We start from the raw sequence: 25747 nt of genomic DNA, 5'->3' as shown, positions 1-25747 counted from the left end.
TACAGACTTCAGTTTTTCGTTCTCTTTGCCAGGGACGGCGCCAGAAACGTTTGATGGGGTGCGCAGAAAGAGGCGGATCTAGTTTCTGGGTGGGCGGACAATGAAAATAAGAACTGGGCAATGTATATATATATATATATATATATATATATATATATATATATATATATTTTGGACAATAATTAAGTTTCAATTTTTATACTCTTTAGTTAGCTAAGGCTCAGACCGAAATAGGGGAGGAACAAGGATGTGGAAAACAGCTGTCTTGCCCTTGTAGAAGGTATAATTCCGGCATCCGTCTGGTGGGACTGAAGAAATGCAGGACTTAGGATGGACTGCGTGAATTAATATAGAAGAACTGCCAGGGGTATTATAGGACAGATGATTCAGAATCTGACGTCAAAATTACAAAACTCAAAATGGCGGATCCAATATAGTGATTACAATTACAAAATGTATTCTGGTTTGAAATTCTCTGTACTTAGCCAATCGAAATTATAGTTGGTAAGGGTTACTACGAGAAGGTTGCAGATCGATTTGAAATCCCTCTCTATTGATTTGAAACCCCTTTATCTTAACATAATGCTTGATTAAAATGAATCTCTCCACCTCTCCCTATTCGAGGTGCTTATGTATAGTGAGTCCCCTTGCCTCTCAGTATGTTAGAACTTCACATTGCCTCAATTGTTATAATTATTAATTTATTGAGAAAGCGCTTCACAGTAATATTTCGCAAAAAAAAAAAAAAAAAATAATAATAATAAATAAATATCATAAACATTGGAAAACGCTTGACAGTAATGACATTTCGTAAAAAAAAAAAAAAAAAAAACGCATAACGATGCATAAACATTGTTTACACCAAGCTCACCTTATTACAGAAATAAATGTGACAAATCGCAAACCACAACAAATCTTCTTTCAAATAACTGTTTTTGTATCACGCATATCTAATAAGATTTGCAAATCTGGGAGAAGAAAACTGATTATGAATCAGCGATTTGGATCTAAATTATATTATTACGGAGATGTAAATTTATGTTATAGTTGTTGTAGAGGACAGTAGCAGTAAAATATATCAAGAAGTTTTTCCACGACCTAAACACGAACGCATCAAGAAGCTGAATCCTATCAGTTGTTAGTGCTGAATGGTTTCTATTTTGAGGTACTCTTTTGTTCGTAAAATAGGTTGAAAAGTTGATTAATTTTGACCACTCCACGAATCTAATAACAAAATAAAAAAAAAAGTTTTACGTCCCGTGATTATGCCGACTAGGTTAAAGGAGACGGTGATGATGAGAAATTAATGAAATGGTGGAATGAAGAATACTTTTCGATGTTTTACAAGTATGCAAAGTTTCATTCAAATCGGTGAGGGACACTTCCGTAAGTGTCCTTGTGGGAAACGAAAGTAATTTTGCATTGCTTTTCTTCCTCATAACGTTTCAAAACTTTCGGGGGAAGTTTCAGTTCCACCTCTGCACTATCGACATCACATCCATTATGTGCAAGTGGTTCAATTTTCTGAAATGAGAGGAAGTGTTCACTTTTAGGATGAAGATTGCTTATCCCACTTATAATCATTGTTCATTGCAGAGTTAAACAGGGTTCTAGAACCTATTACATTACAATCGATACTAGCACCTATTGCTTTTGAAGTACAGGTACACCTTTATTATTCTACTTCTGTTGGGGTAGGCGGATGGGTGGGCGAGACTATCCATCGGGTGGGCGGTTGCCCACCCCCGCCCACCCTTAATGCCGTCCCTGCTCTTTGCGCAAAAAGGAGAGCTCTTCCTTTGGTTTATGCCCCTCACTCTCCACAAAGCAAATGAAAAATAACATAAACAAAGAGTTTTTTTTTTTTATTTCAGTCACAATAGTTATTTCATCTGGCTGCACCCCAATGTCTGATTTGTTTTTTCTTTAAACACCTACCTTCCGTACATTTAATTCTTTCATTATTTACATCAACACGGTTCCGTATAGTAAAGGTAAGTTTAGTGAAGGCACGTCTTGTTTAAACTTTTTCTTGGGTAGAATATTTAGAAGCTCACATTTTAAATTATGTCCATAAGCTTCGGGAATAAAATGATCGGAATAGACGCTGGCGTTTTCAACTTTAAAGATATCTTTCCGACAGCATTTCTTTCGCCAAACTTTCCGCAAAGGAACCGAGGGAAATACATGATAAATAACTTTGGAACCCGTAGTATTTCTACTATAATTGCGACAAATACTTAGTGTAGAATTCGACATGCTTATAGGCTAACACGAGCACTACAGTAATTAATGTTTTCTTAATACAGGAAAGCAAGAATCACTCACTTTCCTGCAAAAATCAAAGAAACAAACAAGGGTGAATGACAAGAACCTTGGGCGAAAGCTGTTTCTGCTCCCGCCGTGACGTCACAATTTTACTGCATCTTCGGTTTTCAAAGAAGGGTAGTTATGCCGCGACCTTAAAAGAGGAAAGAAACAGTAGGGTCGGCGAACCTTGGAAGCAGAGGGCAATTTCGCACACTGGTCAGATCAAACATTTCCGCGTAACAAAACGAAGGTCCCCCTGTAAAACCTCTTCATTTAAAGTGTTATTGTTAGTATCATAAATTTGCTGAAAGCAAACAATTTGAAGGGTTCGTCGATAATATCTGCTTCTTTTTGTCCTGCGCCCGCCTTCCAAACGAAGAGGTGAATTTTACAACATGACTGCTGTATAATAAGCGAGCGATTGGTAAAATGGTAAAAGTGTATTTTTATGTGTGTATGTGTGTGTGTGTGTGTGAGAGAGAGAGAGAGAGAGAGAGAGAGAACGAGAGAGAAGACAAAATTTTATTTGCAAGATTCCAATTGCCGTTTTCGGTTAATTTCGGTTCATATAGCAAAAAGAATACCGCCACCAGAGAATCCGCCATCTCAACCAGAACTTTCAACTACAGCCTGTAATGAGTGTAGACCTTATCCAGTTTTCAAATTGAATAGATGGGGTGGTAGTTCGGTTTCTTGACCTTGTAAAAATCTTCCCTGTCTTTGATTTTGTTTGTCATCATTCCAGCCAGAAATGAAAAAAAAATGAGAATTCCTCAGTTTACAGCAAGGGGAATTGGGGACAAGACATTAAGGATGATATTCCTGGAAGCTCATGTATCTCGATTGATTCATTCAATAGACAGAGGACATTTTTTTTGAAGGCTTTTCAACATGTTTTCTCACAAAGGGGATTTTCCTTTTGCAATCTATATGACCACTGGCAATTTCAATCTTGGCCATTCCCGCCAGCGTTTGCATTTTCGAGACACGAGACGGGACGAGACATTTCACAAGGCGTCCCGTCTCGTCTCGTGTCTCGTCTCGTTTTCGAGACGGAACAAGCAGTCTGTCTCGTCTCGTGTCTCGTCTAAAAGGGCTCCGTCTCGTCTCGTGTCTCGTCTCGTTAACGAGACGAGACGGGACGGGACACGAGAAATGTCTCGTCTCGTGGCAACACTACTTCCTATCGACATGTATCACAACAGATACGATACGAAATAGCGAGAAATTGATTTTAAATATGAATTTAGTGTCCAAAGAATCATGGGCACCCTAAGGTGGGGGCAGAGTGGGACCCGAGACCCCCCTCTGACTCACGAAAATGTATACGTAATATAGCAAACCACATATATTAAATACTAGAAATACCAGACGTAATATAGCAACCACGGAGATGAGTCCCCTCTAGAAAATTTTCTTCGGGCGCCCCTAGCAAAGAATAGATCCCATCTTCGTCTTTAACCATCTATTGCAACAGGAAGTGGTAGAAATCTATAATTTCTGGTTTAACGGATAATCATCATAAAGCAAAAAACGGTAAAGAGATATCGAGAAACGGGTTTTAGGTATGGACTCATAGTTTCGAGAATAGACCCTTTCTCTATCATTATCACTACTTTAAAGCGGAAGTGGTTTAAATCCACTGCAACTTCCGGTTTTAAGGTTGATCCATTCATAGCAAAAATGGTAATATGGTATATAGGACGAAATATTTTGTAATATGCATTTAACGCTCCAAAAATAGATGTAATCTCGGTTCCAATACTGTCATTGAAACCAGAAATAGTAAATATCCACCATCACTTCCGATTTCAACATTTGTTCCTATAGTGCAGCGTTTCTCAAGCTGTGGTTCGCGGACCAGAAGTGGTCATCGACGCGTGACTTGTGGTTATCTTAGATTGTACATTAGTTAGTTAGTTTGTTTTTTTAAAGATTTTTTTAATATCAAGGGAATTGTATGAACTTTAGTTGAGAATTTTATACAGACATACATTATGCAAATAATTTACCGTAATATATAAAAATGAAATTGACGTGCATGATCGAATCACGGGAAGACAGTCGAACTGTTTAAAGCGGATTTTGAAATATAGTTATCACCAGTGGCGTATTTAGGGGGGGCTTCCGGGCTTAAGCCCCCCCCCGAAATCTTACTTACTATAGTAAAGTATATGGAATATCTTGCAGAATTTTCACATTTTCAGGCAAAGCCCCTCCGAAAGTTAGCAAAGCCCCTCCCGAAACAAAATCGTAAATACGCCACTGGTTATCACCTACCTGGAACTGGGTTTTTATCGTGTTAATTTATTAAAATACGTATCCTAAGGGAAAACAGAGGTCACAATTTTTGAGAAAAATTTAGTAGTATCTCACGAGCCTGTCAAGTTAAAAAAGAAAGATGAAACTCGACACATAAATTCCTTATTACAAATAAATGGACATATGTTCCAGTGTTGTTGAAAATTCCATACAACGTTCTAAGGAGTATATGTATGGATTACTTTCAGAACTTAAAAGATATACGTCTATATATTGTAAATAACACTTGTAATGTAAATAAGCAGCGTTAACTTTTCCATTTCATGTATTTTCTACTCACAATTTTAGTATCAGGACTTGTGCTTTCAATGCCCGCCACAAGTCTAGGGTTCAATTCCTTGAGACCTACAATTTGACAGCATGTTCAATATTAACAATTGAGTACTGGGATAAAACTTACAATACAAGTTCATATCGCTTCAACTTATTTTCTTTTTCTTTTTTCTTTTTTATGTGGCACGTTCACTCAAGAGAATCAAGTCGACTTTTAAGCATTTTGAACATATTTTATCTTCAAGTCTCTATCTGAAGCTTACTTCAACGCTTAAAAGAGTCATGTGCAGATATTTTAAACAACTCTTACCAATGCAGTGTTAACTTTTTCATGTACTTAATGTACCGCACAAACTTTAAGTCTTTTCTTTTTTCTTTCTTTTTCTTTTTTTCTTTCTTTTTTTTACAACTTTGGTCATTGGACTTCATTCCCTTGTGCCCTGAACGCCCCATATGTACACTCATGTTCAAAATTATTGTCGCATATCTATAACTGTCTTCTTGTAAGAATATAATTTGGTAATGATTTTGCAGGGTACTTTTAATATTGATACTATGTGTATAATCGGAAAATGTATATTTTGTGGTAAATTTCATAGGAAAATAATTATAAATACGAAAATTAGAATGAGTAAAACAAAATAATGATAAATGGACAAGAAAGTTTTATTTTCATTATATTGTTCTTATTTACTGCTCTTTTGACATGGAATTTGCCACATACACATAATTACTAACATTATAAAAAAAATACTGGGCGAACTCGTTATCAAATTATATTCTTACAGAAACATATTTATAGACATGCGACAATAATTTTGGACATGAGTGTACCTACTGAAAATAACTTTTGGCCACGGTGCGGCGTAGGGACAAAATAATGCACTTGGAAATGTAATGTAATTTAAGCATAAAAATGTAATTTAAGCATAAATGATATGTTTTTTTTTAAAAAAAAAAAATAGACAAGTAAATTATTAACATACTGATCAAATACTTTTTCATTTAAATGGTGTAATAATTCGACAAGAATATTAGGTTTAAGATACTTTACTCTGATTTTACGTATCTTTGAAAAGCAACGGACAAAATTACATTAATACTTGCTTTTATATGTCTTTTGGAGCTGCTGGTATTGTATTGGACCCTTATTGTGAGAGAATATTAAAGGTCAGAGGGTTATAGGGACATTTACGGTCAGGGAGAGCGCAACGATCTAACCAAGACTACGATCGTCTGGCCCAGAATCTCCACTCGAAGGGAACCGTAGCTCAGTAACTGCTTATAACTAGTTTTGCAAGTTTGTTCCACATGAATGATGATCAGTGGCCCAAGTTCCCATAAGGATCCTGATTACCTGTCCTGTCCTCATATACTAAATCCATTCATTCTGAAAAATTGGTACTATATTATTTATTATATTGAATATAACAGCTATTATAACATTCTCTCGAAGGCCACGGTGGCTCAGAGATAGAGCGCTATCTTTGGTGGGAGAGGTGCTCGATTCAATTCCCGTTCACGAGAACTTGTGATGGACAACATCGTGTTTGCTGATTTTATAGGTGTTCTTCCGTTTCCTCCCACATTATCAATCCGTCAATTATTTCATTATAAGTCATTATCATTAATTATCAGTTTTCTTTAATCTAAAGGACATAATCATAAGAGGTAGAACAAGAATTTTTATTTTACTTCATTCTTTCGATAGCAGCGTACTCTGGTTTCTTATAATGTCCAAAGCCAGAACGATTACGGGAACAATACAACATTCGAATTCCAGAAGCACCAATTTTACGCAAGAATATCCTGCTTTTTCCTGAACAAATATGTAGGATTGATTCTTTCAGTTTAATTTATAATCTCTTTTTTCCCCTCCTGGACTCCTTCGTGATTAAATGATTATATATATATATATATATATATATATATATATATATATATATATATATATATATATATATATATATATATATATATATATATATATAATCATTTATATATATATAATCAGTATATATATATATATATATATATATATATATATATATATATATATATATATATAATCATATATATATATATATATATATATATATATATATATATATATATATATATATATATATATATATATATATATATATTACTTTTACTACCTAAGTTTAGGCTAAAAGAGATGATTAATGAAAGTGAATTGATATAAAAGAATTCGGGGTTTGAGAATGTGGGAAGGAACGGGAAAGCCCTGAGAAAATTCATGAACACGTAGTCCACCACAAAGTTTCATAGCTTGAGATTGCACCAGGGGCACTTGCTTGAGAGGTAAGCACTTTACCACTGAGCCACCGTGCTTCTCTCATGACTAAGTGGTTAACATCCCTGCCTTTAGTGTGAATACTTCAGCTCGATTTCTGATGGAAACTCATGTAGTTCGAATTCAATGTAGAGCCAAGTATCTCATAATCTTTGAGTTTAAAAAAAATGACTTCGAAACAAACAAGCAATTCTTCTTTATACCCATTATTTTGTTTCGGACAATACTCATGTTTTCTCAAGATTGGAGATACAGTAAATTCTCACTAATTCGGCATACATAAGACCAAATTTTTGCCATATTGACAAAATTGCCGAATTGCAGCAAGTTGGCTTTAAAATCGAGCTATATGTACTGTACAGTATGTATTTTGAAACTACAAAACGACAAATAAAGTAAAAAATAAATTGAACTAAATAGTAAAACTAGTATGGTAAAGGATAAGGCCATGAAAATCTACAATAATAATATTTTGTAATAATAAGAAAAGAATTATCACCTGCTTCTACAATGTCGCTTCACTAGTTGAAAACTAACATCAACATTTCATATAAGACCTTCAAAATGGCTAAAGAGTTGGTCAGTAATGAAAAGCGGGAAAACACTGTCTTGAACGGTTTGTCCATCATCTCCGTTACAACTTGTAAGATTAATTAGGTCTCAATTAACATATTGAAAGAGATAAAAGTGAACAAAATCGAATTCGATATTGAGCTCCTTCGTGGCTAAACAGTTAGCGTACACGCCTTTGCCGTGGGAGACCCGGGTTCGATTCCCGGCGAGAGCTCACGTGGTTCAGATTCCACGTTAATCAGTAAAACCCGTCTCATATAGCCTCGTTGCTGAAAGGGACGTTAAACTTAAAATCAACTCAAGTCAACGAATTCGATATTTCAACTGATCTACATATTTCATAACCTATACATGCTGAAGAAGTTATTTTTAATGTTTCTTTGTCTGTTCGTTAGTCCGCGTGTTTTCCAATTTGTCCATTGATATGCTTAGATCCCAAATTTTGGGGACTTTATGATATTCTAGAGTGTTTTTTCGACTTTCAACTCTTTCTCCAAGTAAAAGGATATTATACTGTAAAATAAAATTAAAAGTTTGATTTACTCGAAAACAACTCTAATAATTTTTATTTATATTTTAGAATTAAGGCTTTTATATTGATATTGTACACAGCTAACAGAAACTATCAATACTGAAACTCGGATATTGATTTTCATATTGATCTTTTATAGAGATTAATAAGAAGGTAATTTTTTTTCAAATATGTTTATGATTTAATAGTTCGGTAGTGTTGATGCTTAATAACCTAGCGCAAAAAATTCCCTCATTAGTACAGAAAATTCTTCATTACCATTTTAGATCAAGATGGGAATTCCCATATCGCCTAAAATGGCGGAAAATCTTATCTTGAAGAAAGTAAAGACTGACAAGATGTTAGACGAGAGGGAGTTGAATCCCCATTAAACACAAAATGGTGGTGGAAAGTGTAAAGTGGAAAGTGTACTTGGAACTAAACTAGTCTTAAATTAAATTTTAAATAAGTATCTCAGAAAGGGGCTGCGACAAGGGCCTCGCAGAGCCACAGTGTGAGAGGCATGGTAAGGGATGAACTTTAGGGGTCCCATCAAAGTATCAAACGCGATTCACAGCACCCAGGGATTCTAATTTTAGTTCTGCAGAGGGTGGGGTGGGCGCAAAGTTAGTTTTTTCCCCTCCACTGCTCAATAAATATGATAGTGGCAATCCTGTTCATTTAACAAGAATATGTTCATCGTAATCCCAGTTCTAAATGAAATTCTGCTGATCTTCACATCATTCTTTCCTGACCAATCTCAACATGAGAAAAAACGCATACGTATACAGAAAGAAGAATCCACATATCATTAGGAAGAAAAAAAAAACTTTTTTCAGCTTGCCGTATTTCGTTTCCGCAACAAGTATGGGAAAGAAAAAACACACTTGAAAACTCATTAGAAATAGCTACTGTTGGAGATGAGAAAGAAATCTTGCCTGCTGGAGGATCCACGTGGTCCGGCGGATGCCGTTACTCAACCCTTGAGAGAGTTGCGGAGGAAGGCGGGAGAGACGAGTTGCATCTCGAGTCGAGGTCGCTTCCTGGATAACGGTGGAAGAAGTGAAGACTTCCAAAGGACATACAGCAAGGACACAGTAGGCCACGAATGGCCACCGAGTGACCGACATTTCCCTTCTCTCTCCTTCCTCTTGGCGGTAAATTACTACTAGTAGTATCTCCTCACCTCCTTTTCGCAGGTATAAGATACGCAATATCCAAATGCATTACCAGGACAGAAAAGAAAGCATTATACATAATGGATTTCTCGATATCTTCATTCCAAGTGGATAGTTGTTACAAGCACAAACAAGAAACTTGTTAATGGCAAGGTCGAAATAAATTAAAAAGTGACTGAGTAGCTTACTTGGCTCACAGTTATGAGGTTTTGGACGGTATTAACCATTTATACTATGTTTCTGTGTTTTCCTCCAATCATAACAGGCTAAAGTGATTTTTGACACAAGGATTTACCGTAGTATTTATTCAAAATATCACGGGCAGAAGAATTTAAGAATTTAGTTCCACATTTTGTCCCTCGCTTTAAGAATAGTCTTCCAGATGAAGTCAATTCAGAAAATATAAGCATCTAACCAAAAATCGCTAAGAATTCAACTACCTGGTGATAATACAGTACTTCGGGAGTAAAATATTTGTGATAGATAGTATAAAGCTTAAAATTAAGAACAAAATTGCAAATGTTAACATATAAGTCTCATTCTCATTCATTCTTTGTTATATTTTTATGTGTAAATTTAATGTCATACAACACAGAAATTGGACACGTCTTGGGAAGAAGTTGGCTTCTTCATGCCGCCATAGAAGGAAAGATGGAAGGAAAGCGGGGAATAGGAAGAAGAAAAACAGCTGATCGATGATTTGAAAAATAAAAGAAAATATTGGGAGTTAAAAAAGGAAGCTGAAGAGCGAGAAACGTGGACGAAACATTTCCAGGCCCAAATCTAAAATTTAAAAAAAGAAAAAAATCTCATTAGTCCCAGGACCTGCTGAAAGGCAGAGATACTTAATAATAATAGTACAACACAGAAGCATGCGAACCACAAATAGGTAGATGTAATTTTAAAACATTTAAACGCAATTAAAGTCGTGTTTTACAAATGATTGATCAATTTCTTTCCTGAAGCAATTCGTCATCGTTCCTTTTCTTTGCCGACAGTAGTTTTATATTGTTAAAATGAATGTCATCATCATCGTCGTATTCATTATGCACTAAGGTTCCTCCTCAATCTCTTAGTGATGGCCTAAAATAACATTTGTAAATATCATATATTTATTACAATGTTTTTCTTCTTCCTCCTTGTTTTTTCCCCTTTTATCTTACACGTCTCTCAAAATGTAATCTCTTTTCAATATCCTGACCAGTTTGTTCTCCTCTTCTTTCCCCCTCTACTGTTTAGTTTCCAAATACTCCATTATTTATTTCCCATTTGATACCAGCTATTTTTTCCTCTCTTCTTCATCCACATATCTCAAAAGCTTCTGCTCTTTTTTTAACCACTTTTGTGCGGTGTTCATGTTCCTGCCCCATGAAATATAATGCTCCACCCAAAGCCTTTGATGTGGCTATTCCTTAATTCTATTTAGTGACTACCACATTCTCTTCTTCTACCTAAAAGCATATTTCACCATTCCTATCTTCTTTCTCTTCTTTTAAAATATTTATCTTCACTAAAAAGAATACCTACGTGTCAGAAACTAAATACTTGTTCAAATCATTTTTTCTCATTTCTTTTTGAAGTTTACTTTCATCCCATATTGATATAAATTTTTGATTCACATTTTAGAAAAAGGGTCGTATCATTTCCAAACAGTGTACCTACAACCAATTCTTTCTACAAATACTTTTCACCAAAATACCATGTCTACATGGGTCTTTTTTTTTTTTACTATTTACTCGAAATTCATATTAAATAGTATTAATTAGAGCAAACATTCCTGACAATCTTCCTTTCTAGTTACATCATACATTCTTGCTTGTTGATTCAACAATTCACACAAAAGTTCTCAGGAATCTTCGGTTCTTGCGTAAGCTTAGTTCTCTTAGCAGCACATTTGCTAGTCCTATTACTAATACCAACATGATAGGGCGGGAAATGGTAGTCAGAAAAATAAAATTGAAAAATATGTTGGATGAAGGTGGTTTTAAGTGTATGCTGGCCAATCGACACTAAAAGAGAGGATATGATTGTCTCTTACAACCTTTTTATTATAAAATTCCTGTTATATACAATACAGATATAACAGAAAGTTACTATATAACTATGATCCTAAGACCAATACAAAGTTATCTATTTAGTTTGGGTAAATAGGTGTCCCTAGGTTCAGGCAGCCAAGAGAAGGATTTCACAGAACTCTAAGCAAGCCAAGTGGAAGTCGCTTAGGAATTTTCAGTGCTCCGAGCAAGCAAAGAGAGGTTGGTATCCCGCAGAGCTCCAGGCAACTAAGCGTGCAAGAAAAGCACAGAGCTCCAGGGATACTCGGTGGTTGCAGTTAGGATCTCCCAGAGCTCCAGAAGAGCTAAGAGGCTTGACTTAGGTTAGATCTCCCAGAGCTTCAAGCAAGCTACGAGAGGGGATTTGAGCAGCCGAAACTGATGTCGATGGAGACATTACATGATGTTTTATTCTCTCCTCTGGACAGCGGTGGTACTAGTGTTCCTCTTCTGTCATATGACCTGAAGACGATGTCGTCTGCTTGCTTGTAGTAGTTGCTATAACAGAGGACGTGGTTTTGTTTATTAAATAAGAAGCACTTGTTGATGTTTACAAATGTAGACCACGTGTAGCATATTACATTATTTATTCAAGGTATTTATTTTTTCTTGATTGCTCTATAATTAATACCGGCAAACTTTTGGAAATTTTAGGAACAGTTTTAATTCAATCAATCAGTGAGAATATTAGTTGAAGTTCACTCACATGTTATTCGTCCAAAACAATTACAAACATTACAAGAAAGGAAAATTGTTTTTCAACAGTGACATCGGCAAGAATTTACTTCATGGAACTTTGAGTAGAACAGGTCAAATTAATGTTTTAGGTTTGTTACGAACTATTTGGTTATTTCTGATACAAACTATCCAATTCAAACTTTTTTGTTGTTTTCCCTTTAACTTTTCCCTGTCAAATCCCAATCTCATCTTATTTTCTTCATTTCTTTTTCTTTTATACTTTTTTTTTCTTGTCTTCAACCTAAGGAGAATCGATTTTCTGTCTGTTTGAAACTTTGGAAAAACTTTCCCCGCAAGCAGACAAATTGCTGCGTTTACTCTTCCCAACAACCAAACCGTGCTACTAAACAAAGGGTAAACTTCTGTTCTTTTGCATCAATCAGATTTCTCCTCTTTCTTTTCTTTTTCTACGCATCAATGGACTTTCTTCTGTTATTTTTACTAACTCACTTGGATAAATATAGATGCATCACAAATTCTAAAGTTACAGTACTTTACATCAGAAAAATGTTCTTCCAATTTGAGAAACTTACTAAACTAGCGTTCTTTATGCATATTGTTATTTGATTTCCATGGAATTGGTATGTTTGTCATTGTGATAAGTGACTATTCCGCTTCTTTTGCTGAGATAAAAGCAGTGTTTCACATAAGCTTGGAAACATATTAACTTAAGTTTAAGAGAAGTTGGGTATTGATATTGCTGAACTTATTACCCTGGTATTTTATGTATTATAAAAATTAATCTTAAAATCCTTTTAACCGACTTAATTAAGTATTGATTGACTGACTGATCGGGGGGAGTATAGGCAGTGAGGATATTTATTCCTAGCACAATGCAGAGGCCAATGGACAATGGTTATGAAAGGGGGAAAAATGAAATCTTTGAGTTTTCTGGCCCACGGTTATGCCCTGTAGGCTAAAGGACACGGTGATTATGAGAATTAACGAAACAGTAAAATGAAGAAAGTGGGAGGAAGCGGGAGAACCCTGAGAAAACTCAAACACACCCCCAATTTCCCAACAATTTTCCCCTCAAAAGAAATGGAAAACCAAAGAAAATTCTAAAGTTGAGAAATCATAAATCAAACCACAAACTTTCTTGTTCTAGAGTCGAGTTACTACCGTAGTCGATCTTACCAATAGAGAACTTCCGAACAGGTAACCTATCTTCCGTTCTCTCTTTTAATTTTTAAAAAATTCTAAATCAACACACGCCAGTGTCAATGAAAAAAAAAATCACTCATAAATTGTGCCACTTTTTAACCTTCAGTTTCTGCTAAAATATGCGTTGTAACTCAATCTGATCAGTATTATTTTAGCCTCCAAACTATGTCCTTCAATTATTTGAGGATAAGATCATCATTGTTAGCTATTGCTTCCCAAAATATATATAGTAGAATGTTTTTATACGAAATAACTTTCTGTCAATGACGCCAAAGTGCTCTGAAACATATATTATTGGTATGAAAACAATGTAAATTTCACACGACAAGTCTGAAATAACATCGCAGTTAAAGTTGCTTAATAGTGGCGCCAGAAAGACAGATGACGAGAGCTAAAGAGGTCTTAAGCTTGAAGATTGATTGTTATTGACTTAAGGTCATGAAAAGACCTGCAAATCCTTAGATCTCTAATATACTTTTAAAATTTTCCATAGAAATAGGATTAATTATTTGCCATTAACGTAATATATTTTGGTAAATATCATTTTTATACGAGGATTGTACCGAAAGTATTGCAAAAGCTAGCATTAAAATAATCTATTATTAAATGACATAGGTAGTTCAAATTATATGTACGTATTGATAAAGTAACTTTTTCCCCTATAGTAACTCCTATCTATTGAAGATAAGTTGGTAAGAGTTCTCTATGATATCTTGGAAGTGTTTGAAGCCAATGAAAATATATATTTAAAATCTACAACTGTAACGGCAAATGATGAAACATAGACATATCTTTAGGATTTGGCAAACACAGATCAGTGCATTGAATGCCGTGCATTGAAGGTCTAAGAAATTCAAGAGCCGGAGAACAGCATAGGAAGTCAGGGTGATTGTTCTTTTTAAAATTATGATATCATTATTCTCTTTGGCTTTCTGGGACGTGGCCCTACCGTGACCAGCAAGTGGTCCCTTGAGGCACAAGCAATTAGAAGAGTCATCATTAGAGCAACCCACATTATGCTTTATTTTTTTTTCAAATTATGCTTTATTATGCTTTATTGTTAGTTTCAATCATTGTTTTACATTAATTGTATATAATGTATAATATTTACTATACATTAAATATTATAAATATCTTGATCTATTTATTAATATTTTATGCAACCTGTTTCTTTCATACTGTAAACAGATATACTTTATTCGAGTCAGTTTTTTTTTTTTTTATCACTTGTGTGCGCCTTAGAGGTGCATATATACAGAAAGGGAAAGTAAAAGATGCCATCAAAAAATACAGAAAGTCTTTTAAGTTCAAGAGGTACACATAACAATATAGTGTGGAGTTCTTGTGCACTTTTTGTACATTTCGAATCATCATACATAACTGCTCAGTTTCACTTAGAAAAAAAAAAACTATTGTTTATTCATTGTTGGCGGAAAGTTTTCTTCTTTTTTCTTTTCTCGACTTCAAAGGGTTACACCGAAAAGTTTACAGAAATAAAAATAAGATTTGCATTGTTGCATTGTAAATATTGGTTTAAAAAAAAATATTAATACAGTATGTTAAACTTGCAGTTAAACAGAATTTTCCAAGAATTGTGCTATATATTTTAAATTATGCTTTATTTTTTAAAATTATGCTTTTAAAATTAGTTTCTTCTGGACCCTTAGACAACCACAACCCATGTTCAAGGTACCAACCATATGTGTAAATTGCTGTTATGCTTTTGGGTTGTTCTAGTCATCATGGTAGTTCACGGGTACACACACACACACACAACTGAAAACAAATCAAGTGATCAGCAACTGGAACCGATCAATACTAATTCGTATATTGAACATGTATGTTGTGCAAAGTAACCCCAACTATGGGGTTACTTTGGACCAAACTTTATATTTTAATAACTATGGTCATACTGAATGATTACTAATGAACTTGCACGAATATTTTCCACGTATGTTCTAGCTATTATATGTTTAAAATACAGTGTGATAAATCATTACGTTTGCAAGTTACGTGCGATTTTCTTTAAAATTCCTTAAATCGTGTGCAAAGTAACCTCGTCTTACGGTACACACCTCGTATAAATATTGTAGAAATAAAACAATAAGCAATCGAAAGTTATACTTTGTCACATCTTCTTTAGTGTAAATCATAATAATTTGAGTGGGTAGTAGAGCTATAGTATACTAATGTAATGTTCATTTTGAAAACAAGAGACACGTACATAACAGTATTACAACACTCATTTTTATGGTTATTTCATTTTCTGTTATTTTTATTAAACTTTATTATTATTATTATTATTATTATTATTATTATTATTATTATTATTATTATTATTATTATTATTATTATTATTATTATTATTATTATTATTATTATTATTATTATTTCCATATACCATGGACACTGCGATCAATTCTGGTGCGCATACTTCCATGTTTTATTACAAGACGTGTGTGTTTCTCATAGTAAACACGTCCATGGATTTTTTTTTCATTTTCTCTACTATTTTCATTCCACAATTTTTTCCATAACTCATTCATCTTCATTCGTTATACCTTCTTCTGCCTGAACCGAGTGTATTAAACTAAAAATTTAATTATTATTTCATTTCCCATATTTTTCTCCTTTATTAAAAAAACTATAAAGACATTTTATGCCTTTCTATACAAGTACATTATCTTGATACGTGTATTACTAGAAGAAAATAACATTTTAATGAACATAAAATCAGAAATCTGAATATTGCGGAAATTTTCTCTTTTAGAAGTAGAATTTTCGAAAACGCTGCAACGAGTGTTCGCTTTTTTTTTTTTTTAAATGAAAATTTTATATTCCGAACTTTACACATTCAATTTAAGAGAATCGTGACATTGGATGTTTTCTGAATAAAGAGCTTGGAAATTTATTATAAGAATTTTCTCTTGCCACCTTTAGGAGCAAAAATTTCGTAAATGCTTAAACATGTGTTCGTTTATTTGTCGTAATTAAGAGTCTGCATACCGAATTTTTCACACCTCCAACTTAAGCAGACCATTTCATTGGACATTTTCTCATTAAAGAGTTGGAAATTTGAATATTATAAAATTTGGCTCCCTTTAAAAGAGGGATTTAAAAAAAAAATACTGAAACACGTCAGTTTTAATGAAGATTTTATATGGCGCATTTCGTTTCCCTAACTTCAGCAATTTGTAAGGTACTCTGTTCTTGGCAAAAGTCACAATTTTAGGGCACATTTTTTTTTTTAAATAATTTCTTATCCTTTGCTTTCGAGACAAAAGAAGTTTCCTGTTCAAATTTCACGTTTATAGCTATAGTGGTATGACCTGGGTGTTGATGAGTGAGTCGCTCTTACAGCTTTGGCTTGACCTTCTATCCGTACTGAAGAGGTTAGGACTATACACGCAAGAACCATCATTAAAGATGAGAGATTTTATTCATATTCATGACCCTGGAGAAATTTACCGCCTGACCCTTGAATTGTCCTCATAAAATTCAATTTACCAGTCATACTACTTGTACTGTCATGCAAGTGTAACGTTACATACATGAGTAAAACCATTTCCTTTCTTGTTTTTTTAAACAATTTATATTTAACTCATGAATTGTATGTCTACTGGAAAGAACAGGGATTTTCAGTGTTATTATAATATGCTTTTATTTAGCGAAAAGGGAACGTCTTTAATCCAACAGGTTTCATAATTTATTAATACTTGGAACGCCAGATCGGATAATTTTTTACTCTTGTATACTCTTTGTAACAAATGAGATTGCTTTATTTATTTATTTAACAATCACCAGATACAGCTCAGAGGCCATTTTATACTGGATATCTACCAACAACAACAACAACAACAACAACAATGGAAAGGATTTGGGAAGATATCGGCCAGGGCTTGTCTTAGTAGGTACCATCCTGGCATTTGCCTGGTAGGATTGAGGGAAACCCTGGAAAACCCCAATCAGGATGGTCGGCAGCGGGTATCGAACCCGCGACCTCCCAAACGCGAAGCCAACGCTCTACCACTTGAGCTACTTCGCTTGATAAACCAGAATAGATACCGCTTACATCGATAGATTTGCCACAATTCAGTCGACATAAGCGTCTTGTGGTGTCTAAAGTATAATGAGTTGAAGTAGGTTTGCTTCAGTTCTGAAAAACAACCTCATTTGTTTATGAGAAAAAGACACCAGTCAAAAATGGTTTAATCTTGACATTCCAAGGATTAAAATTACATATGAAAAATTATATGGCCAAATGGCCATCGTGGGTCTTATAGTATGAGGATTTGGGGAATTTTTTAATGGCATTTTTACACAACTGCTCCTCAATAACGAGTAAAATCTCGTCTTTCAGTTTGTACTTATCTGGTGCTATAGGCTACTTTGCTTTTCAGGTAATCTGAACGTAAATAATTCAGAGGTCAACAGGATAAAATGCCATGTCGCAACGCGTTAATGTGCAATGAATGTTCATAAACAGAGTTCCGTCACGCAATGGAGATTTCGCCTGGACACCAAGATCAAATGTCTTTTCGGCCTCAAGTTATTACTTTTGGAAATCACCTGAGAAGTAAACTCTATATTGCTAAAGAAAGAAAAGAAAAGATAAGATGAAAGACATGATTCTATATCATTGACAGAATAGAGCTGCAATTCTAAAATGTCATTCCAATGGCAATGGAGCTGCCATTCATGATCTCAACAAACGCAGTATTAACTATGGTTATTGGTCGCTATTAGTCTTAATGAAAAAATTCGCTTTCCAGAAATTTTAGATAAATGATTCAAACGTGTAATGCTATGTAATAACTCAATGTTGTGAATTGTGAATAACTAAAGTAAGCTAATTTCAATACCACACCCACATATTTACGAGAAATCAATAGAAAATTCTTATTATAGTAACATGTATTTGTCGAACCTCTTTTGTGTATATGTGTGTGTTAGTATTATTCAAATCCTTATTAGATTTAGTCTATTCGTACCTACTGAGAAATGAACACATATTTTTTATTACCTTTCTCCCCTCGAAATACTTGATACAACCACTTACTAAAATGTACACAATTTTCTTCTGAAATATTGGGTGAACAGAAAATGGGCCGTTAAGATCGAGTGCATAATGCAAAGAAATTTAAGAACGTATTAGGACTAGAAAAACTGGAGCTGCGGAGGAAAGGGCATGTGCATTTTTTTTTAGATCCACCATTATGTAAATGAGGCCGTAGAATGTTTCATCAGTGTGAGAAATATACTTGCTAGATTGTGAAGAGAACATTCCAGTATTTCTAAATAAACATTGTGAATATTCTTGTAATGTGAGAGAAATTGAATTAATGACACTATTAATTCTTTGGTTTCTTATCTTACAGATCCCCTCTAGAAGATCATGTGGTTTGCGTTCCAGATAGTGGTAAAGAAGACGAAGGTGACGAAGATCAAGAAAGCGAGGAACGAACCAGAAATCCTGCGAGAGAAGCTGAACGACTACTTGATGAAGTGGCTATCCTACCGCCTTATTCGCTACGCACGATAGAAGAAGCCCTGCTGGCCAGGGCGCCTCGCGAGAATTATCTTCTCACTGTTGGCTTGAAGCGTAGACTAGAACTAGCATGTTCCTGTGCAGCACCCGCCACTGTTAATCGATTCTTGCATCGGAAAAAGTTCCAAGAGGTACAAGCTGCTGCTTAGGAAACAACCTAATCGCAACGCCACCACGAACAACAAGATTTTCAATTTACAACAAGCTTATAAAAGTTTAGTGCTAAGATTAATTTTTGTAAGGATATCTGTATATAATTCATTTTGTACTTAAAGATACATGTCTTCCGATATTATCATATAACATACTTTTATAAAGTACTAAATGAACATTTTCTAAACAAAAATATAGTCTTTGCACTTAACAAAATTTAGGCTTGTTGTAAATACGATAACAGCCATGAAATGTCGGACGTATTGTTTCTTGTGCCAATACTCTTTCTAAAGCTATGTACAGTATCTTTCAAACTCGTTACTACTGTTACTGTTAATAGTATTTTCTTGTAAAATTTTAGGTTTCTCTTCTGAGGTAGTTGACAGATGGGCTTAAACTCAGGAGATGCACAATCTTTTCTTTGGTAAGGTCATAGCCTGTATATTATAAATACTCGACAAAGTAGACTTATAAACTACGTGGGGAAAGCTTTATTAAAGTCCTATGAACAGATGACTAACCGAGATGACAACAAATATGTTCCTTTACTAATCTCCCTTCATCAGTCAGTGTTTGCTCAAACAATTCAGTCAAATAAGATTGAATTTAGCTTAGGTTACTTTTTTTCTTTTTAATGCGTGAGCTCTAAAAGAACCACCTTAATCTATAAATTTGCAATGTGTTTAAATTGTTTGTCGCTCTTGATGTGCAAGTTCATTAATATATATATATATATATATATATATATATATATATATATATATATATATATATATATATATATCCTTTGTTACTAGTAAAGGATGAAAGTAACATTTATGCGATTATTTAACTGCTGTTGGCACAGTACAGTCGTGTCAACACATTACGAAGTACGTATTTTAATTTTATTCACTAACTGAGTTAAAATAACTTCGAAATATTCCAGTCCAATCTGAAGGTTATTTTTGTGTAAAAGATACGAAACAAACATATAAAAAAGTTGAACAATTTTTATTTGCCTTGTGAACTAAAGAAGGCCAGTTTTTCTTTCTCAAAGAAAAAGCACATCATGTATAGACTTATAAAGTATGTTAATGACCAATATTTATTTTTAAATAATTTTGCTTGGTGGTAACTATCACCTAATTCGCTCAAAACTAAAATATTTTAATAAAGTCAATTTTATCGTGTTACAGTGCCTTAAATTGCATTTTATTAAGGTGAGGCTGTATTTTGATTTTATGAAAAATCAAAAATTAAAATAAAATTTAAAATTTAGTAAAGGCTTAAACTGAGTCAGAATAATAATAAATGCCAAACGATTCATTTTAAATACGTAATTAATTATGAATAATATTTAGAAACTTGGCGTTATTTTTCAATCTCACTTTAAAAAATCCACATACAGAAATATCGATCTATCAAAGTTGAGAAATTCTGTATGTAAAGCGAGCTATACGAGCGACGGGCTCTTTGTTGTCGTACAAAGTCAATTTAATCCTGCAGAATGTATATTGACAAACGTTTAACTAGAGTAAAACTCTCTTTAGAGAGATTAAATAGCCTAACAGATTACCATAAAAGCCTTTGGAGTCATTTTTAATTTGTTTGCCTCCCGTACATATGTTCGGATATTCAATCATAGTCGACTGTTTTGTGTCCATTATGTGATAACATTAACCAGCAAGTGCTTTTTTTTTTTACTTTCTGTGTAACAACAGACAGACAGAAAACTCAGGGCTATAGCTAACCATGTTGCATAATCCTGTTAAAGTGACGTGAATAGTTGATACTAACGATTCCCTTACGAGATGCAGAATAAATATGTAACCAAGGAATCAAAGGCAAAGGAACGCGTGCTATTATATAAATCATCACACAATTTATCATTAACGTTTCCACAGAGATTTGCACGTTGTTTCATTTAAAGGGAATCATACAAAGCAGTGTTGAATTGTCTACCGTTGTTCTAGCAACAGCGAAAGTTAAACAAATATTTCAGGTGATATCAATTCATTAATGCAAAAAGAAACACTTCTTTTTTAAAAATCAAAATCTCTGTTTAAAATGTGAGTTAAACTTACTTCTGCGTATTATAATAATTAGTATCATATTATCTTCTTTGATAATCGAACTAGTATTCATTTTGTTGTTTCCATAAAAAATGTATTGAAATATATATATATATATATGCTCATACTAAAATGCATATTTAATGATCTTTTCAACAAAATTGTAACTAATTACGGAAATTTATATAAGATATTAATTACATACTTTACGTTCGTAATAAATAAATAAATTTAAGGATAGGTTTAAGAATTTTCTTGAAAGTTCTTCCATCTTTTAGTATTACTAAAGTTGTTCATTGTTTAAAATTAATAGCTAAATTTTTCGTTTTCTATACAATTTTTTTTTAAAAAAAGTTTGGAAATACATAAAAGAAATTCTGGATACAAAAGGATATTATTTAATTCTCAGATGCCTTTCATTTTACTGTAAAGAAATTTTCATTTGTATCTATTTTTGTGTGAAATATATGTAAAAAAAATAAATAGAAATAACAAAATTTATGAACATTTCTTTACAATAAAATGAAAAGTTCCAAAAATTAACTAATACCTTTTATACATACATAAATTTTATGAAGATTAGTTTGATACAGATGACACAAAAATAAAAGAAATAAACCTACAGCAAATTCTCCGGTTTATGACTTACGTTAGACAATTTGCTGGAAGTTCACTAGAGTTCTAGTATCTCATTCTCACATAAAGAAGACCTCATTAATGATTTCCATATGTGTTATCAAGTTAATACCAAAACTCAAATTAATAAATAAATAAATAAGAATAGCTTTATTTTATTGAATACTTATATAGAATTTTATGAAGGAAGAAATTAAGACTCAAATCTCTTCAGATTGCTCATCTTAATAAAGTGTTACCAGATTTTCTTAGCCACCCGAAATACTTAAATAATCATAAGCGATAGTGAACATGAATACGAATAGTTCCTCCTATCCCAAAACAATAGATTATTGCCATCTGAGAGAAAGGCAAATATCGTACCTAATTACAGAATGTTGTAACTAGTGAAGTAAATCATACACAAACATTAATACCAACAACTTAAAGCTGAAATGCAATTAAAGATCATGGTTTTGTATGGTAAGATCAAGTCGCTCTCTTTCTACCAGCAACATTTAGTTATTTATTCACAAAGGAGAAGACAAAAGACTTATTTCTTCATGCACCAAGAGAATTGTAAACATTCTCGTACTTTGTGTGGTTGGCTTCTTAAAATATTTACGTTTAATGACTGTGAAAGGAGCAAACACCAAAACCTTATAATGGCTTATAAATAAACAGGCAAAACAGACAAGATGATATTTGCACAATTACTTGGGCAAATATCCAACAAGGACAAAATGAAAGAGGACATTAATTTGTCATGGAGACAAACCTTTGAACACGGAAATGTTGCCAATGCTAGAAAAAATAATGAAATCGCATAGATTTCATAAAACAAAACCAGTATTAGTTAACATTATGTTAAAAGAAGATAATAATACTTTTGGCAATGATTCCACTGCTCACGATAATTTTGTAAATAATGCATATGTATGTGTGTGTATATAAAATTAGATTACGAAATGATGTAGAAGTTAGTATTACGTGAATTATAAGAAAAGGTGCTAACACATTCGTGTGTATGAAATTTCACGTACTTATCGTTTTAAGCGGATTGTATTATTGCTAACATTAAAGAAAATACATATAATAATAGTCTGTGTGAATAAAATGATTAACCATGTTCGATAATACAAAGAAATATATAATATATTAATTATAATGGTTTCCACCCACGAATCATTGACATAATGAATGTTGAAAAAGAACAGGGTACTATGTAAGAGAAGACAATTTGAATGAACAATAATTTTACGTCTTCTCATTTCAGGGCATATTAGTTGATACTTTCTTTGTAAAAATTGTTAAGTTTACCATTGTTAAATTATTTATATTATTATAAATTACGAACAAGAAAGAGAATACATACTCAGAAATATCTATTCATAAAACTGGTAAGTTCGGCCGTCCATTTTCTAAGATAGTTATCACGAATTTTTTAAAAGATCCCCACTTTTTAGGAATTTCAACATTTTCGTAACATTATTAACATTATATGTCTATGTATAGGCTATATATTTGTATATTTGTTTTTTTTTTCGTTTGTAAGTAATAAAAATGCTTTATTACATGTGTTCTCTTTATCAATTTGTTGGTGTAATGTTCACATGTATCTGTATAGCTGGCGTTGTTGCAATAAGGATGTGAACAATTAAAATATATATATATATATTTTCACAATCGCCTTGAACACGCCACTAACGGTCATGATGTCTTGTTAACTTCTATACTATGATTCCTTGTTTGTTATGGAATTCTTTCTTCTACTAGCTTTCTACCCATAAAAAACACACAAGTAAAATCACATGTAAATGTACCATTTTCTTAATCAATTTCATATTGTGTTCATTTCACATATCATCCATTTAAATAGGAAAAATTACTTCCCAAACTGTATCATTCTTTATCATTGTAAAATATAAATGTATATATTTAATTTTATTTGTAAAATTTCCTTCTTTTTTGTTACTTTATGTAGCCTATAATAAAGAAGCAATAAAATACTTTTAATCATAGTGGATCTATCTTTCGTCTCCCTATTCTTTTCTGTCCTTGATTTGATTTTTTTTTTAAATAAATCATAATTAAAAATTAAAATTTCCCGTTTTACATGTCTTGGTTATGCCATGGTAGGCTAAAGGTGGCGGTGATGACGAGAATGAATAAAATTGTGGAGTGAAGAAAGGTGGAGAAAACGAGAAAACCAGGAGAAAACCCATGATCACGGTGTTTGTCCACCTCAAAGCTTAACTTGGCACAAGCTGTGATTGAACCAGGGACCCCGCACCAGAGATGAACGTTCTAGTATTGAGCCAGTGCGGTCCAATGACGAGTACGCTATATATCGTACAGGATCTACAAAGCTCGATTAATGTTGATTAAACTTGGCATGAAGGTACACCTTGACTTTTTTTTAGCACACATATGAAATATTTTCCTGTGAGAAACCTTTAGTTCGAGGTTAAGAACAATCAAAATTGGGGTTTGGACCTAGTCAAACTTTATGTTTTTTTAAAAAATAGTTATCTAGAATAAGTACATAAGTAATATACATGGAATAAACCTGTTAAACGTTAAGTAAAAGCAGTGTGTTTATAATAGAGATTTACTAAAATCAAATCTACAACTCTTTCACTTTGCTTTACTTAACCTTACTCCAAATTTACAACACACACACACATGAAACTGAAAATATAATCTAGCACACTTTGACGCCTACTTGACTCAAAATATTTTCAGTTAACATAATATTTATAAAAAATTAAATATTACACTGAAACAAATAGTATAATAGCCATAGACACATTCAATTCTACAATGATACATGTGAATCGAAAACGAGCTGGACTATGATTTCTTTTAAAACAAAAAAGAAGAAGAGCGTATCTTGTTTAATAATTATGAAATATGAACAAAATCGAAGCCCTTGTAGCCGTTTTTTCTTTTTAAAAAAAAATCTTAGGAAAAATCTTTCCCTAGCTTGGAAAATACACTTTATAGATGACTATTTGGTTTATGTTACCTTTCTTTTAGTAACTCAAAATAGAAGTCATACAATATAATGCGTCTGATGAAGCCAAAGGTTTAGTTAGCTGACGAAACTATTACACATTGATTAATTTAATTAGAAACACTGTACTTTGTTCAGAAATTTTGTGTTATTCGTACTTTATAGATGCTTTCGAGAGGAACGAATTAGGCCATATTAAAAGATTGCTAATAAAGTATTTATTTACGAAACATGGGATAAGATCATAGTAGCTCTTTTCAAACACACTTCCAACAGGTAAACAAGCCTTAAAGAAATTTCCCAAGATCGTATCTTATCATAGCGTTAATAATGAGATATTTAACTGTGAAGTATGTTAAAGACACAAAGACATTTTTGAGAAATAGCTTTTTTCCTTTTTTTTTATCCTTGAATCATTTGTTGTAGAACGATACGACAAACCTAACACTGGGGAATCCCACAAAGACCTTAAAGTTCCAAAATTTTGTACCGATACGCAGGGGTAAAATTGGATCTGAAAAGGTAGGGCGGACGGTAGGTAGCGGCATGACATCATGCCGTCACTCTACCTATCTTTGCCCCTTGTAATTATTTGGGAACTGGGGATACGTCGTACATATTTTTTGGAGATCGGTGGAAGGCGTCCCCCCGCGTTCCCCCTCACTTTTACCACTGCCGATACCTCCGAGCAATGTTACTTCAAAATCTCTGTTCATATGGGCGAACATCTGAAAAACAAAGAAAAATATTAAGGTTGAGGGTAATGAAACGTAATATATAAATTTGATGAAATCTCAAATTCGATTTTTTTCAACTACAAGCTTGTCTCTTGAAAGTAGTACATTTCACAATCGTACATTCAAAGAAGCGAGGGAGAAAGAAAAAATGATAGTGAGACTGTCGTAACTTCAACATCTCTGA

General features: G+C 33.3%; 1 protein-coding gene across 1 annotated transcript in view; it reads left to right on the top strand.

Moving 5' to 3' along the window:
- Positions 1 to 22909, top strand: part of LOC145695139 (D-beta-hydroxybutyrate dehydrogenase, mitochondrial) — a 173526-nt gene extending 150617 nt beyond the window's left edge. Inside the window, exon 4 of the mRNA XM_081772071.1 lies at positions 18819 to 22909. Within this exon, the coding sequence (XP_081628197.1) occupies positions 18819 to 19137 (319 nt within the window). The 3' untranslated portion in view covers positions 19138 to 22909. The remainder of the gene's footprint in view (positions 1 to 18818) is intronic.
- The last annotated feature ends 2838 nt before the right edge of the window (positions 22910 to 25747 follow it).

The sequence above is a fragment of the Thermobia domestica genome, chromosome 9, assembly GCF_964235325.1.
Source record: "Thermobia domestica chromosome 9, izTheDome1.hap1.1, whole genome shotgun sequence".
Classification (NCBI taxonomy): domain Eukaryota; kingdom Metazoa; phylum Arthropoda; class Insecta; order Zygentoma; family Lepismatidae; genus Thermobia; species Thermobia domestica.
The sequence above is the reverse complement of the archived record's forward strand: the minus strand, read 5'-3'. Positions and strand labels throughout refer to the sequence as shown.